The following is a 15,226-nucleotide window of genomic DNA, read 5'->3' as shown; positions in this document are numbered from 1 at the left end:
ATTTGGAGTCTTTTAAGACTTTCATGTAAATAGGGTTACTACAAAATTAAAATATCATTTAATAAGACATGTAACATATGTTAAAACACATCAAAACGTGTATTGTTTTGTATTAAAACGTGTAAGAAAGCTTCCGTGTCGGTGGATGACGTCACCCAATAACACGTCACCACACGGAAGCGTTCAGATCAACCTGCGAGACGAGTCCCGTAGTCTTACAAAAATATGGGTGCGTATTTTGAAATTAAACCCAATTTATATTTATTGAATAATGCAACCTGCAAGCTATTGGAGTTACCGCAAAAACGCACTAGTTGGTGGTTTTTTTTCCTGCTTGTCGACTTCATTTGAGGATTTAGCTTAACTGGCTAAAGCTACATGCCATGTTAGCTCCCTGCAATGATTGTTTTAGTGTAGAGTGAACACTTCAAACATATCCGATCTAGCCTTGTGATGCAAAAAAAAAAAAAAGTCACCTCAGTGTAAAACACTTTGCAGCAAAATGACAGCTTGAGGTTTTCAACTCCAATCGTACTTGGCTACTGTTGCTAAGGTAAGGTTGGCTAACCAGTCAATCCGGCTGGATCAAAGACGTCGTCATTGTTCAACTAATAATTTACGTTCCATATCTTTGCATCTATAGCAAATTCTAATTGAAGGAATCAATTTGTTACTAAAGCAACATGCATGTGTATTCCTTAGGTGGCTTCTTCTCCAGTCTTTTCTCTGGCCTGTTTGGAACCAGGGAGATGAGGATTCTCATCTTAGGTTTGGATGGTGCAGGGAAAACTACTATTCTGTACCGGCTGCAAGTTGGAGAAGTGGTCACCACAATTCCCAGTAAGTACTATGGCTAAATCATTGCTTCCAAACCAGTCTGCGAGAACTAAAAGTTGTCCCTCTCGCGCAGCGATCGGCTTTAATGTGGAGACAGTCACATACAAAAATCTAAAGTTCCAGGTGTGGGATCTGGGAGGCCAGACCAGCATCCGGTACATATACGGCACTAATTTAGAATGAGATCAGCATTTTATTTGTATTAATTATGTCTTACTATGTTTTCTCCTAGGCCATACTGGCGGTGCTACTACTCCAACACGGACGCCGTGATCTACGTGGTCGACAGCAGCGACCGTGACCGAATGGGCATCTCGAAGTCCGAGCTTGTGGCCATGTTAGAGGCGAGTCGATTAAACAGACTCATAATCTCGAGGCGTATACGGTGATGTCATTTTTCTTTCACACCAGGAGGAAGAACTAAAGAAGGCCATCCTGGTGGTGTTTGCCAATAAGCAAGACATGGACCAGGCCATGACGCCGGCAGAGGTGGCCACCGCACTGGGCCTCCCCGCCCTCAAAGACAGGAAGTGGCAGATCTTCAAAACATCAGCGACCAAAGGCACAGGCTTGGATGAAGCCATGGAGTGGTATGTGTTTTTTTTTTTTTAAACAAATTAAAGAACAATTTAGTGTCTTTACAGATGTTTCTCCACAGGTTGGTGGATTCACTCAAGAGTCGGCAGTAGACTAAAATAAGACATCGACACCCGGCCCCTTTTTTTTGTAAATATCCTTCTGTACGAAGCCATGTGACTGACCTCGCGTCCCGCCTACTCCGGCCAAACCTGGGACTGAAAAGCAGAGGCCTCGTTTCTACAGGCGGCGTGAAGCATTGTTGGAGCGCAGCGACGGACCAAGTTACACGTATTACTAGGAAGTCAAAGAGAGTCACTAAGTATAACATTAAACCCCGGGGTGGCCTTTGGTCGGATCTCTTCGCTCCCATCACCCGGAAGTCTCGACCACTTAAAACGAAGGAGAGACGCCGTGATGCTCCATCAATAGCCAATTCTTTACACGCAAAGTGTTATTGCAGTCTCTTTTTGTACTTTTATTAAATCCATTTGCCTCCCCTCCTCGACTTTATTTTGTATTGTGTCTACGTATTGACCCCCCTGCCCCCTATTGTTTTGCAGATTAATGAATTTATGGAAAACTGCTTCAAACTGAATGGTTGCATATTTATATCTGCTTGTACAGTCAAAATGATTCTCAGTAAAGACTTTTGGTGATTCTAATGTGTTGACCTTTTTTATATAATTATAGGATGATTTATAAAATGCTATACACACACACACAAAAAAAAAGATGAAAAATTTTATATTTACTAAGAAAAGTTCTGTGATTGACTCACTGCACCATGGCCAGGTCTTTGAGCGCGTGGCTACGGTGCTTCTTGGCTTTATACCCAGGCCGGAGGAACTCGATCTTGCGCTTTTTGGCCTCAATTTTATTAAGGTGCTTCTTGAGTTTCTTCTTAGCTGCGATGTCGGGGTTGGTCACAGCCTGGAAGACAAAAGTTAAGTTGTGCCACAATTTTTTATTTTCATCCTGACATTTGAAAATTTCTAATCCTAACTAATTTTGTCTACTTTTCAAATGATACGCTGTCTGTACCTGCATAGCTCGTTGCCGCTTGCGCTTGGTCCGCCTGACCGCGAACTGCCTCTGCACCGCCGTGAACGCCAACGAGAACGTCTCCAGCCCAGTTTGTTTCTTCATCAGCTCGATCAGCTCCTGAGCCAAGTTCTTGAGCGTCGGGTCTGACGACGACGACAACAACTTGGCATTGGCGAGGGCTTTCTCTTGAAGGAAGGGATGGCGATTTATTATTATTTTTTTTACCTTGCTCTGCGTAGGTGCTCTCCAGTTCTCTGTAGAGCGGCGCGATGATGGTGGTCAAATAGGGGCCGAGTCGCTCCTTGCCGAGGTCCATGGCGATGGCTCCGAGGAATTTAAAAACACAGGTTCTCTGTAAATAAAATCAAAATTTGGTTTCTTACTCAACTTCTTGTGTGGCGGCATTAAAATATTTCTTTTGGTACCTTCAGGGGAATTTTAGGATTGTTTGCCGCCTCCCTTTTAGCCATTAGCGATAACTTCTTTATCAGCCACAGCAGCGATGGAGGTTTGTTGTCTTTGTTGTCGTCCTCTTCTTCCTCCTCCTCATCTCCATTCTCCTCCTCCTCCTTCTCCATTTCCTCCTCAGGGGAGCCGATGTCCGACTCCGGGGAGAGGAGATAGATGACCTTGCCCACGAAGAGGAGGTTTTTGATCACCTGCTCGCCGGATGCCGTGTCTAAGAATTTGGACTGCAGTTGATGGCAGAAGGATAACGCCAGCTCTCTCATCTGCGGAAAAGAATGACGACAAGATTGGGAAAAATTGTAAAAAAATAAAAAAAACACAAAGGTCAATCGTCCTTTACCCTTTTATCCAAGTTGCTTGTGATAAAAGCGGTGGCTACTTTAGGCTGCGATTTCCCGCCTCCCTTCTCTTTCCACGCCGCCGCCAGCTCCTCGGCCTGGCGGGTGGCGAAGAGCTGGCCGAAAAGCTGCGAGGCGGTTAGCCACACCCAGCAGTGAGGGTAGCGCAAATGGGCTTCGATGTGGCCTGAAAAAAAAAAAAAAAAAACACAGCGGGTTAATATTTGAGTCGTGTCGGTGCCAAAAAAGAGAAGTAAGCGCCTTACCCCAAATTTGGACAAGGGTGTCACGCGGTTTGGTGAGGTCCAAGAAGCCGCAGTGTTGGATCAATTTCGTGATAAGCGTGAGATAAGCAAACAGGAGCCTGTCTGCTGCTCGCTCATCCTGCTCCTCTTCAATCTGTCGAGTAAAGTCATGAAAATAGGTGATGATGTGACCCGTGTCTATATATAAAAAAAAAAAGAAAAGATTTTCAGATCTCACGTCATCGTATATGTCGGGGTCGAGCTCCTTCGCCAACAGCGGCAGCAAGTTGTCTAAACGTTTGGAGAATTCGTCCTCCTCGACCTCCGCGAACAAACCGCACAGCTGAGCGCCCAGACGCTTCAGGCTCACCTGCAACACAACGCCGTTAAGTACACACTGGAATATTTAAAAAAACAAAAACAAAAGCGAGCAGAGCAGAGCCAACGTGCCTTCTCTTCATCCAGCCAACTTCTGACGAGCGAGAAAAGAGTGTTCCGTTCGTCGGCGTTCAACTTGGCCAGGAGGGCTTTGATGGCCATGGCGGCCATTTTCTTGCAGCGCGCCGAGTCGTCGTTGACCACTACCAGCGCCAGTGGGGCGAAGAAGAGCTTGTTGAACTTGGACAGTAATTTCTAGGAGAAAAAAAACAAAATAAAATTCGTATCACTGTGAAAAGCAAATGTATTACCTCGATGTGTATCCGACCGAAGAAGTACCTCGGGGAAAGTCTGAAAGATGAAGGCGAGCATCTCCAGCGCGGACTCTCTTCCCGTGTCATGTTCATACGTCAACTGGGACACGATAAAGTCCATGTGATACTGCAGCTTCTTCCCCACGGGGTAATCCAGCAAATACTTCAAATAGATCTGAAAAAAAAAAAGAATAACAATAAAAATGGGACAGTGGCCATGTTTTTCCACGCGTACCTGTCTGCAGTGGACTCGGATCATGGAGTTACTCCCGTTGATTGTCAGCTGGGCCACTTTCATCATCAGCTGCTGCATCTCGGGAACGATGAGCTTGCGGGACAGAAGCGCCTGCGACACAATTGAGATTGACATTGAAATGATATTGAAGCAGAGTACAAAAAAAAAAAATATATATATATAGGACCTTCAGAAGCCCAAAGGCAGTCGCTCGCCGAGACTGGTCGTAGATGTCCTCCTCGGCGTACCCCAGCAGAACCTGCAGTTGGACCTCGGATATCTTGCTGTTCTTTACATTTTTCACCAAGATGGTGATGGTCTAAAAGAGCAAAACGAGTACGAGGATTACGGCACAAAAAGTGACTTTTTCAAAGTAACGGTAACAATTTCTGACCTTGAAGCATTCCTGGACCAGGAGGTAGTTCTCCCCTCGCGCCGCTCCCGCCTTGGAGTAATCCTTCAGCAGGACGAAAAGCTGCTTGGTCAGCTGATTGACGTTCTCCGCCACGGCGGGCAGAGGGAACTTCAGCACCCACGTGAACGCCACCAGCGCTTCCGTGATCACCTGATTCGCGAGGAAAAAGTGATTCAATTCCACCTTTTGGCGGGAATCCGAGCCGCTCCTCACCTTGACGTGCATGGAGGTGAGGCATTCCAGCAGCATGGTCACGAAAGGGTCCAACATCTCAAGGGCCGACTCCATGCTCGATGTCACTTTGGCTTTCTTCAGACTCAAATGGAGCAGCTGTAGAAGACGAGCGATGATGACAAACGTGGCCCCCTTGAAATGGATATTTTGTGCTTACCTTAAGCCCCGCCTCCACCAGGATGTGCATGTTGGTCCGGCGGCTAACCGCAGCTTTAACCCCGCCTCTTTTTGGAGTCGGAGGCAGGAGTAAGCAGCTAGGAGGGGGGAGGCGAGGGTCCGGCGGAGGCCGAGCTGACGCTTTGTCCCTACCGACACGCGTGGTGAAGTAAACGATGCAGAAAAAATGTCGACTCGTCGCTTTGTGTCCTTACTTGTCTTTCTTGGTGAGCAGAGGCAAGCTCTGGCTGATGAGACTGTGGCTCAGGAGGAGGATATCAGAGGCGCTCATGCCTGTGTTGTCCAGGAGACCCAGAACCAGGCGTCGTAGAATCCCCGCCACACGGTTAGAAACCTTGAGACTCTTTGAGTCCTCCAGGATCTGAAATGATGCAAGGAACGGTTAAACCTCACGGAGAAAAGAAAAAATAAAGAAAAAGACATCATCCGACTGGACTCCGCCTACCTCCTTCAATGGCAGAACAATCATGGTGATGCTCTCCTTGCTGCAGAACTGGGCCAGAATCTTATAGGAGTCCATGCTCTTGCTGTGCCGCGCCTCCATCAGTTTGGAGACGATGCCTTTCACTTCCTTCTCCTCGGCGACGTCGCCGAACAGCTCGTGGTTGAAGATCTGAGCGGGCGCGATGGGAAGCGAAGAATAAAAACGAGCGAGTCGGAAATGAGACCGAAGTCCGTCCTTACTTTGATGAGCATGCCCATGCACGGATCCAGGTCGCCGCTTTTCAGACTTGGGCTGAGGGCCAGGAGCAGCTGGTAGACTGTAAATGTCAAAACGTGGACCTGCGAGACAAAAACACACAATTCGAGGTGTGCCATATTTGATTTCGGAAATATTTTGATACCTGGTAGCCTTTGACGAGGATCCCCTGCATCTCCTTGAGCAGGTAGCGCAGGTAGCGATAGCCCAGCGTCTCGATGATCTTCACTAGCGTTGCCCTGGCGACGTCGCGCACTTCTTGGAATCGGTTCCTCAGTATCACGCACAACTTGATGAGGATCCTGGATAGAAAGACATTGTTGATCCTTTTTTTATTGGGCGCAAAAAAAAAATAAAAAATAGCGGCGTACCCGGGCAAGTTGGACTCCATGATATGCGGAGGAAGCGTCTGCATGAGTTTGACCATGGCGAAGGCTATCGGGATGCGTGCCACTTCTTCTTCCTTCACTTGCTTTGACTTCACCGCTTTGTGCTCATCGTCACGTTTCACCTAAATGTCCGCAACGCTTGTAAGTATTCTTGATTGACATCCACGTGGCTAAAATAAAAAAATAAAAAAATCATACCTTGGCATTGAGGCATTTATGAAGGCGAGGCAACACGTTGCTCGTGACGCTCTCCTGGATGGTGCTGAGGAGAACCTCCAGCTGAGATTTGCTTTGTGGCAGACCACTGGAAACCGCCATCGGTTTGGGAGCCGCCGGCGGTTTCTCGGCTTTCGCTTTCTTGGAGGAAACTTCGCCGTTGATTTCCATGGCCTCGTCACCGCCGCTTTTCGCCGGTTGTTCGGCCGCAGCTTCTTCCTCGACGTCCATCGCATCTTGAAAAAAATAAATAAATCACACATTAATGTCAAATATATTTTCAATCCAACAAGAACGTTTTTACCTTCTCTGGCTTTCGCAGCTTCCATCTCTCGGGTGAGAGTCTCTCGATCAAAGTGGAACGCCTCTAGGATTTTGACGAGCAAGCTGGAGGTTACAGTAAAATGAAATCAAAACAACGACAAAATGAGAGGAGTTCCAATTCGGTTGAGCGTCCCGCTCACTTCACGGCCAGCTTCTGCTCGACTTTCGACGTCTGCAGGACGTGAACGAAATGCTTCAGGTAGTACAGGTACTTGGACCAGGTCAGCCGGCGACACACGGCGCCCACGATGTCCACGCACGCCGTCGTCATGTTCTCGCGCTGCGGTGCGCCACGAGAAAAAAAAAACAATTAACACGTAAAGTCAAAAACATAACGGGATTGACGACGTGAGCGTCACCTGCAGCAACTTCTCGTCCGTCAGCACGGTCAAGGCGTACGGCATGATGTAATTCTGCAAGGAACGTGGCGACAACACCACGCTGCCTTCCGTTAGCTGCTTGGCTAACTTCCTCAGGGCTCGACCCCGACGATGGATCTAAAGGGAGACGCGCACAAATAAATAAATATCCAAAGAGGGAAGCGGACTGAGAAACTTCCGTACCTGAATGTGCTTCATGTGCTCGAAGAAGTCCGACTCTGGGTCATTGTAGTCGGTGAGCTGCACCATGTCTTGGAACTCTTTCCTCGTGGGGAAGGTCTTCACCAGGCAGGCGAGAACGTTGGTGTATTCGTGCTGCACGCTCTAACAAAAGACAAGACGGGAGATTTTTATGAAAACGTAATTTCTCAGCGTTTCATGTCGGACGTTGTTGAAAATACCTCCTTCTTGCTCTGAAGCCCCTTGTGTATGGCGTCCAAGATGGTGTGTTGGACGATGTCCTTGTAGACCTTCTCTCCGGCGCCGACTGCCGCCAGCTGGACGATTATGGCCGACAGACACAAGGTGGCGTTGTCGCCCAGCGACATGTCCTCGATCTGTACGGGATCAAGTACAAGGACGATGGGGAAAAAGTGATCAACTCGGGCGATCAAGCTTCCCACGCATTGTCACCTCGTAAGTGTGGAAGCAGTTGTGTATGAGGGTGTTGATGTAGTTGAGGTCGAGGGTCTCCATCGCCCTTATTCGCTTGCTGGCTTCTTGGAAAGCCGTCAGGCGGACGTCGAAGTGAACCTCGTCCAAATGGCGACTGTCGAAGGCGTTGAGCTGGAAGCCGAGCGGTTACAGTCAAGGATCCATTTGTTTCTTTGACACGGAGGTATCGAAGTAGCTCACCTTTGTGACCATGTCGGCGATGTAGCCGAGCGAAGGATCCATGTCGGACAACGTCTGATGGCAACGGAGGTGCTCGTCAATCTTCGGACACCGAGTAGCACCTCAAAATAAAATACTTACACGGAAGACGCAGGTGAGAGCCTTCCTGGGATCTTTGTTGTGAATGACGGAGAAGAGTTTGGTGAGGGGCTGCAGGAAGGCCGACGGATGATTGCATTGCTGCAGCAAGTTCTGTATGGTGGCCAGGATGTCCAATTCCGCTTCCTAAAATCAACAAAGTCGTTCAAGGGCAATGCAATTATTATTATTTTTTAAACCAAAATCCTTACCTGAGAGTTTTTGCCTCTCAACAGGTAAGGCAGCAAGAGCTCAATGAGCATTGAACTCTGCCGTTTGTCTCGAACGAACTGACTGATCCTGGCAGATGAATAATAAAAACAAAACAATTGTAAGACATATGTAAGAGAGACAAAATGAGGGACGAAGCGATGACTTGCTTGGAGAGGATGTTGAGTTCCTTGGACACCTGCGGACGTAATTTCTTCTTCTTGAGCCTGTCGATGTTGCGGACCACGCGGCTGAGGTAGTCCAGCAGGTTGGTGATGTGAGGCAGCAAGAGCCTGGAGCCCTGCGTCAACGACGCTAAAAACATACGCGAGTGTTAAAAGTCAAGTTCTACAGTCTTGAACCAACACAAAAATGGTTGTGTTTATAATTTGGTGCCATCTTGTGTGATGTCATTTAAAGTGGTCCTCTAACCTTCAGCCGGCGTGCTTTTGTCAGACCGCGGGAACACGCTGCCGCCCACGCTCAGCTCTGCCTCCGTCTCTGTGGCGACAAAGTCCTGCATGGTCGCCAGGGAGTCGGCGATGTCCATGACGACAGAGATGGTGGCCATCGAGATGTTCTTGGCCGAGAGGAGGTCGAACACGTTCTGGAGAACGTCGCACTCCGGGTGGTCCGGCCGCTGCTTGGACAAAAGTGGAAAGTACCTGGAACATAAAAAAAAAGAAAAAAAAAAGGAAAAGTTGATTTGGGAACTCGAAATGGATTATATTGAATAAACACGATGATGGCGAGAGAAGAACCTGGCGTGTTTGCACCACACGTGGATGAGCTTCAGGAGCGGCGTGGGCGAGTATGGACTCTCAGTTGGGAGGCGATGCACCTGGGAAAAGCAAACTCACAAATAAGCCGACTCATTTTCTAGCAACAGGAGAAAGTTACGTTCACAATGCGCACCTGAGGCCACACAACAGCCATGAAGACGCCATCCAGCTGATCGGCGCTGAAGCTAAAGGTGTCAAAGTTCTCGAAAAAGTCCTGGATCCTCAGGATGCCGAGACGCCTCAGGTTCTTCAGAGGACTGATGCAACCTGGCCGCAGCTATAAAATAGAAAAACGGAAATTCGGTCCACTCGTCATCTAATTCTTGGAGATGGGCGGACTACCTGTTCCCTGATGTCCAACGCCACCGACACGGAAGCGGTGACGCACAGAAGGATCTGCAACACTTTGGGTAGGTGCACTTCGATGAGGTGGCCCAGTTTCTGGATGACCACGTTGATGATGTTCAGCAAGCTGTGCTGGCGACCCAGCGGCAGCACGGCGCCCACGTCCATCTCTTCCATTGCTTGCTGGACCGCGTCCCGACAGGAACCTGAACGCACCAAGGATGAATTTTGCCGCCACTTTAAGGAACACCAAGTGAATTCTGAGAATCAAGCTCGCTCACCGTTGCTGTAATGGCGGACGGGCTCCAGCAGAAGATCCACAAACATGCCAAGCTCCGCCTCCTGGCATCCAGCGAGGAAGCGTAAGATAATAGACGAGCGCGTGGACGCGCTGGCCTTGCTCTGGAAGCGGCTGTTGCTTTTACTCCGCAGACGGCCGAACAAGATCCTGTGCGAAAAACAAAACAAACAGATGGAAATGTGACTTACACTAATCTCAAAAGAAAAATACTAAGACATAATTTTTTTTTTTTAAATTACCTCATGAGTAACGGAATGAGTCCGGCTCTGTGTGAAGCATCCACAACTCCCGTCTCCTCGGAAATATTAAAATGGACAATTTCATCTTTGAAATGCTTGTCGTCTAACAGCTTCTCCAGATTCTCCCTGAATGAAAAGCACGCATAAAACATTGAATACACATTTCTTGAAAGCATGTCTGATAAAAACAATGCTGTCGTGTGTGTGTGTGTGTGTGTGTGTGTGCTTACTTGTATGGAACTGCGTACGGATCTTTGTATGTAAGAATACACTGGAGAGCCGCTCGTTGGATTTGCTGGTCCTGATGGCAGAGGAGCTGAGGAGAAGGATGTATTAAAAAAATAATAAGAAGAAGAATAAAGCATTGGTGTGCCGCATGGTAAAGTTTTGGGGGATTACTTGATGGTAGAGTTCTCTTAGACTGCTCTCCATGAAGAGCGAGCGGGGGTTGGTGAATTTGGAAAAAACGTTCAGGTGGGCGATGAGTTGTCTGCAGGAAAAAAATAAATAAAAAACATTGTACACATCCAAGCCACCATTATAGAATATGTAGCTGTAATTCATAGTGCATGATTACTTTGCAGCTGCTCTCCGAGGTGGCGTTATTGTCTGACGTTTGCCTCTCTCTTCTTCCTCTTCCTCTTCTTCTTCCTCCCCTCCGTCCTCCGCAGTCATTGCGTCCGCCTCTGGGACGTTATTCTTTCTCCTCAGGTCCTGAGTCGGTGCCATCAGCATGTCAGCCAGGTAAAACTCGTTCCTGTTAGCGACGAGATAGATATTTGCCGTCGGGTCGACTCAAGGTCGGGGTCGGCTGAGCGCTCACCTGATGAACCTCAGGAGTAGAGGGGTTAGCTCCCGGCTCCGCGGCTCCACCCTGTCTGGGAACTGGGCCATGGCGCGCCACATCAAGCCACGGAAGTTGGAAAAGTCCGTCCTCTCGTTTGGCTCCGTGGCGGACTTGAGTTCCTGGAGGAACAGCACGCCCAATTCTCCGCTTTCGATGACGTCGCAACCCGGCCCGGGCTGGATGTCCATGTCTTCCGCTTCATCGTCGTCGCTGCTGCTCTCCTGCAGTTCTTTTTCTACGACGTGGATGAGAAGTTGAGGTGAGCAACACTTGGCGACGGGAGATTAAGTCCAACAAAAGATTCCATGAAACATACCGGCTAATACTGCCACCTTCTCTAGATGTTCATGATACACCATCCAGAAATTTTTATTATCCATCCCTTTGGCGTGGCTCCTGTACAAAACAGACTTGACGTTGATCTTCCTTGGAGAGCGCCATACTCTTACTTTTACTCGATACTAACCCAAGCAGCTCAATGACAGCATCCCACAGTGGCTTGAAGTTGACAAACAGCATTGCTAAGAGGTAACGAAGAGGCACCTGGACGAGGGAAAGTCAGCAATTCTCAAATGGAGGCAGACAATAAGAGTATTGGGATTTACTGGGGACTTCATCTACCTGTCGAAAGGTGCCGGGCGGCCCTTGCGGCAAGCTGCGCTGCACGAGGTCGTGCCGCAGCTTACGCAAGTGGAGCAGTTTTTCCCGGTAATCCTGAAGGGAGGCGGCCACCAGCTCCGCCTGCAGGCACACGGCGAACACCGGCTGCACCTCCGCGCTCTCCTCGGGCTGGAGCAAACGATAGCCACCATCCGCGTTATCGACTCACCGACTTAGAACGAATTGAAAAAAACGTCGTACCTCGCCCGAGGCGGGAAGGTTTGGCTCAAAGAGCGAAAGGATCCGCAGAGTCAGCAGACGCATCTGGAAAAGAGTCAATGAAGCGGTAAAAGCACAATTCTATGACGCGACAAAAAAAAAAAATATCTGTGGATGCACCTTGGATATGTTGGAGGACACGTTGCCGTGCAGGATCTGGTAAAGGTCTAGAAGCGCGTCATGGGAGAGGTGCTCGGAAGCGCCGCTCAAAGACAGGCGGGTGTAATAGAGGTCGCCTAAAAGCAGCGCCGACAGCTCGGTGGGGAATTTCCTGAACAAACACATCATCAAAGGTTACTACATGATAATCATTTGAATTATTTTGTCACATATACCTCAGGATGGCGGTGATTTTCTCCACGGGGACCAGAGAGAGCAGCTGAGTGGAGCCATCCAGCGTGAGGAGGCAGCTCAGCGCTTGTGTGGCAACAAACAAAGCAGCTGGCGTGACGGAAAGGGGAAAAAGTTAACAATATAGCGAATAGAAATATATTATATGATAAAATATAAAAAAACAAGGATACCTTGTCCCAGGTTTTCCATCTCAATTTCACACAGAAGGTGGTTTAAAAAGGCAGTGACGGCAGGGAAGACATTAGCTGGAACAAGAGGCCTGCAAAAAAAAAAAAATGTGCTGTTGCTATTAATTCAAAATTGCCCAGGATGATTTTATTGACATTTATTATTGAACGTTCAAGAAGCTGACGTTTTACCTGAGGTGCGGCAGCAGTACGAGTGCGCTCCAAGGTAGCGACAGATCCGCGATGGGCCCGTTCCGCTGCTCAGGCAAAGCGATGAGCGACAGCACCAGCTCGGGTACTGCTCGCTGCTCTGGTTCTCCTTGTTTACTGAACAGGCTGACAAAAAAAACAACAATGAAAAAAAATGTTTATATTGAGCCATCTTCACTGACCTCTGCACACACACAAGATGGCGTTACAGCATTATTTCTTTGCCATTGGTCACAGAATAAGTTAAACAAAGCGCTACGATTAGCGAAGCTCACCCGGTGGTTTGTCCCGTGAAGAGCAGCGGGTAGGTCTCCAATGCCATGGCGCCGTCGCTAGGGGGAGGGGCTTTGGCCAGGATCAGGTTGACCAGCACATCCAGGGCCCGATGGCGGGACACGGGATCGCCGCAGGCAAACAAGCCGGCGCTAAAGCGCAGGAGGGTGGGCAGGAAGAGCTGGTAACGAGAGGACAGGTTATAGCAAAAGACTCCCAAAAAAAGTAACGCAATGTCAACTCACTTGCTCAAACTGCTTCATGGTGAACATCTCCTTGGTGAACTCCAAAATGAGATCTTCTCCTAAAGAGCTGTCAAACACCTGCAGGTGGAGAATTCGTGAGGTGCTACCTCAACTTAACACATTTTGTAGATTCCAAGACCAAACCTTGTGGATGATCTCCTGGACGAGAGCATCGGGGAGTTTGACTTTCTCCCCGAGGAGCAAGGAGGAGATGATTTGGAGGAGCAGGCGCGAATTGGCCGTGGAAAGCTCTGAGCTTTGCACCAGGCGCAATACAGTCTACAAGACAAGATAAAACTTACTATTGGGACTTGGAACATCCGACGACGGTGATCTTCTCGTACCTGGCAGACGGCCTCCGGCTTTGTGATCTTAGCTCCATCCTTGTGAGACACCACGGTGTGGAGGACAAACAGTAGCCTTTGGAGCTGCTCTCCCGCCGGTTCAGCCTCTTCTCCTTTGGCCTCCAAAAGACTGAAAACCTGGTCCACGGCAGCCTGTGGATTGGAATATTTTAAACAACCATTCACTTGACAACAACATCAGCCTTCTTACCTGGAGGGACTCCCAAAAAACCCAAAAGTGTTCTTTGTCCACATGATCGGCTGCAGCTTGAGCTGTGTGATCTAAGGCGTCCTGCACGAGGTCCCACGGTAAAGCAGCACCTTGATTGGTTGTTGGGCCGAGCTTCCGCAAAGCAGTGGGGAGCGCCTAGAAAGAACGAGGAGACCATTAAGTAAAGATTGAGGTCTTTGATTCAACCACTTCTCTTACGGTTGCAGCGCAGGAGTGAAACATGTGCCGGACGCCTTTGCACATCTCAAACAGCAGCTGGCCGGCGCCTTCCGCCTTGTCCGGGTTCTGCTCTAAGTCTGAGAACACGACAGTCAGCAAGGCGTCCAGATCCGGAACCTACAAGAAATGACATCAATTCAGATTTGTAGACTGGAAAATTGAGTAAAGATCATTGGCGACCTACCTTTCTCATCAGAAATGCAAAACTCTCCGCCGCGAACCTGCGAATGTGCTCCATCTTGTGCTCCAAAAGCGTGCTGTACAAACTGTAGATGTTGTCCATGTCCTTGACCATCAACCTCCACAGGTACTTGTACAGGTAGGAGAGGCATGTAAAAACCCATTCCAGGACCTCTGTGTCTTGAGTGTCCAACATTGCGGTGATTAGCGTGAAGAAATCCGGGAAGTGAGGGTAGAAGTCCGTTTGGAGGTCTCGGGCCAACCGCACCACCAGGCTGGAAATGAATGATCAGGCAGGTTAGATTGAATAGAACCAAAATTGCAGTCATAACACGCCATGAATAATATTACTCTAGCAAAGGTTGGTAGGCCAGACTGCTCTTGACTTTCAGGTGTTTCTTCAGACTCTCCACAATCGACTTCTGATGGAAAACTAGCAGGTTGAACGACTGACACTTGTTTGTGACCTCCTTTAAGAACGTAGCTGAGGAAGAAGAAGATGAATCAGGACGGAATCACAAGACAACAGTTCTGTTACGGACATACTGAAGTTTTCTGTCAAGTTGAGGTCTTTCCATTTTGTCAGGCCTTCGAAGAAATAAGTTTCGACTTCCTGCATTAAAAACAACAACAACAACGTTAGCGGTCATAATTAACTCAGGAAGATCAATTTCATATATGGTATGAGGTTATACCTCTGCATAGGATCCAGTTCTGTCAATCCGGTGGGTGACGTTAATATTGACATTGGAAAGCCTCTCGGCAAAAGTGAGAAACTGCAAAAAGTGTTTACAAAATAATAAGAAAACACAGAAGCACGTGCACATAAGAGCGCTTTTCGTATTCTTACCCTGAAAGTGTTCTCGGATTTATGATACGCAGACTTGGACTTGATCTTCATCTTGGCTTCGTAATTTTTCTTCAAGTTAAAAGTATTCGGAAGCCACCAGGCGCTCCAAATGATTCATTTATAGTTTTTTTTTGGTTAATTTTCACGAGTGTTTACACGCGTGCCGGAGAGTACAGCGCAGCCATGTTGAACGCAAAGCATCATGGGAAAAATCTTTGATAAAGATAGTCACTGTCGCTCACTTCCGCTTTCGTTTCCGAGCGCTCTCCTTAGTGCTTCCGGTTTCGTTTGAGATTCTCCGGGT

The 15,226-nt window shown here is 48.3% G+C and overlaps 2 protein-coding genes across 3 annotated transcripts; one reads left to right on the top strand and one right to left on the bottom strand.

Moving 5' to 3' along the window:
* The first annotated feature begins 149 nt into the window (after positions 1–149).
* Positions 150–2,078, top strand: arl1 (ADP-ribosylation factor-like 1). 2 transcript variants are annotated; one of them, XM_085901996.1, is made up of 6 exons: positions 150–229; positions 703–840; positions 911–992; positions 1,070–1,181; positions 1,249–1,427; positions 1,496–2,078. In XM_085901996.1, the coding sequence occupies exons 1-6, from the start codon at positions 226–228 to the stop codon at positions 1,524–1,526; spliced, it is 546 nt and encodes a 181-aa protein (XP_085758122.1). In that variant the 5' UTR covers positions 150–225; the 3' UTR covers positions 1,527–2,078. The 2 variants fall into 2 exon arrangements, with proteins under 2 accessions (XP_085758122.1, XP_085758123.1); XM_085901997.1 differs by lacking the exon at positions 150–229 and adding an exon at positions 273–553.
* A 66-nt stretch (positions 2,079–2,144) lies between these two features.
* utp20 (UTP20 small subunit processome component) lies at positions 2,145–15,226 on the bottom strand. Its single transcript, XM_085901995.1, has 59 exons — positions 14,923–15,226; positions 14,768–14,848; positions 14,619–14,685; positions 14,424–14,556; positions 14,077–14,347; positions 13,872–14,009; positions 13,653–13,808; positions 13,442–13,594; positions 13,242–13,376; positions 13,098–13,175; positions 12,855–13,033; positions 12,562–12,705; positions 12,373–12,461; positions 12,184–12,289; positions 11,969–12,119; positions 11,831–11,893; positions 11,591–11,758; positions 11,436–11,512; positions 11,286–11,365; positions 10,946–11,204; positions 10,700–10,879; positions 10,522–10,612; positions 10,353–10,438; positions 10,123–10,248; positions 9,864–10,030; positions 9,580–9,788; positions 9,371–9,514; positions 9,217–9,296; positions 8,888–9,120; positions 8,626–8,770; positions 8,458–8,545; positions 8,249–8,392; positions 8,129–8,182; positions 7,907–8,059; positions 7,675–7,830; positions 7,457–7,597; positions 7,253–7,390; positions 7,034–7,173; positions 6,874–6,956; positions 6,552–6,805; positions 6,336–6,475; positions 6,110–6,266; positions 5,949–6,047; positions 5,710–5,877; positions 5,459–5,625; positions 5,245–5,392; positions 5,067–5,183; positions 4,833–5,003; positions 4,626–4,757; positions 4,439–4,549; positions 4,229–4,378; positions 3,962–4,144; positions 3,750–3,881; positions 3,533–3,665; positions 3,269–3,453; positions 2,886–3,191; positions 2,686–2,812; positions 2,458–2,603; positions 2,145–2,346 (listed from the first exon to the last, which is right to left on the bottom strand). Exons 1-59 carry the CDS (start codon positions 14,971–14,973, stop codon positions 2,191–2,193), a joined length of 8,319 nt encoding a protein of 2,772 aa, XP_085758121.1. The 5' UTR covers positions 14,974–15,226; the 3' UTR covers positions 2,145–2,190.

The sequence above is a fragment of the Syngnathus leptorhynchus genome, chromosome 21 (assembly GCF_054491065.1).
Source record: "Syngnathus leptorhynchus isolate UIUO chromosome 21, UIUO_Slep, whole genome shotgun sequence".
NCBI lineage: Eukaryota > Metazoa > Chordata > Actinopteri > Syngnathiformes > Syngnathidae > Syngnathus > Syngnathus leptorhynchus.
Note: the sequence above shows the minus strand (reverse complement) of the source record. Positions and strands in the feature narration are given on the sequence as shown.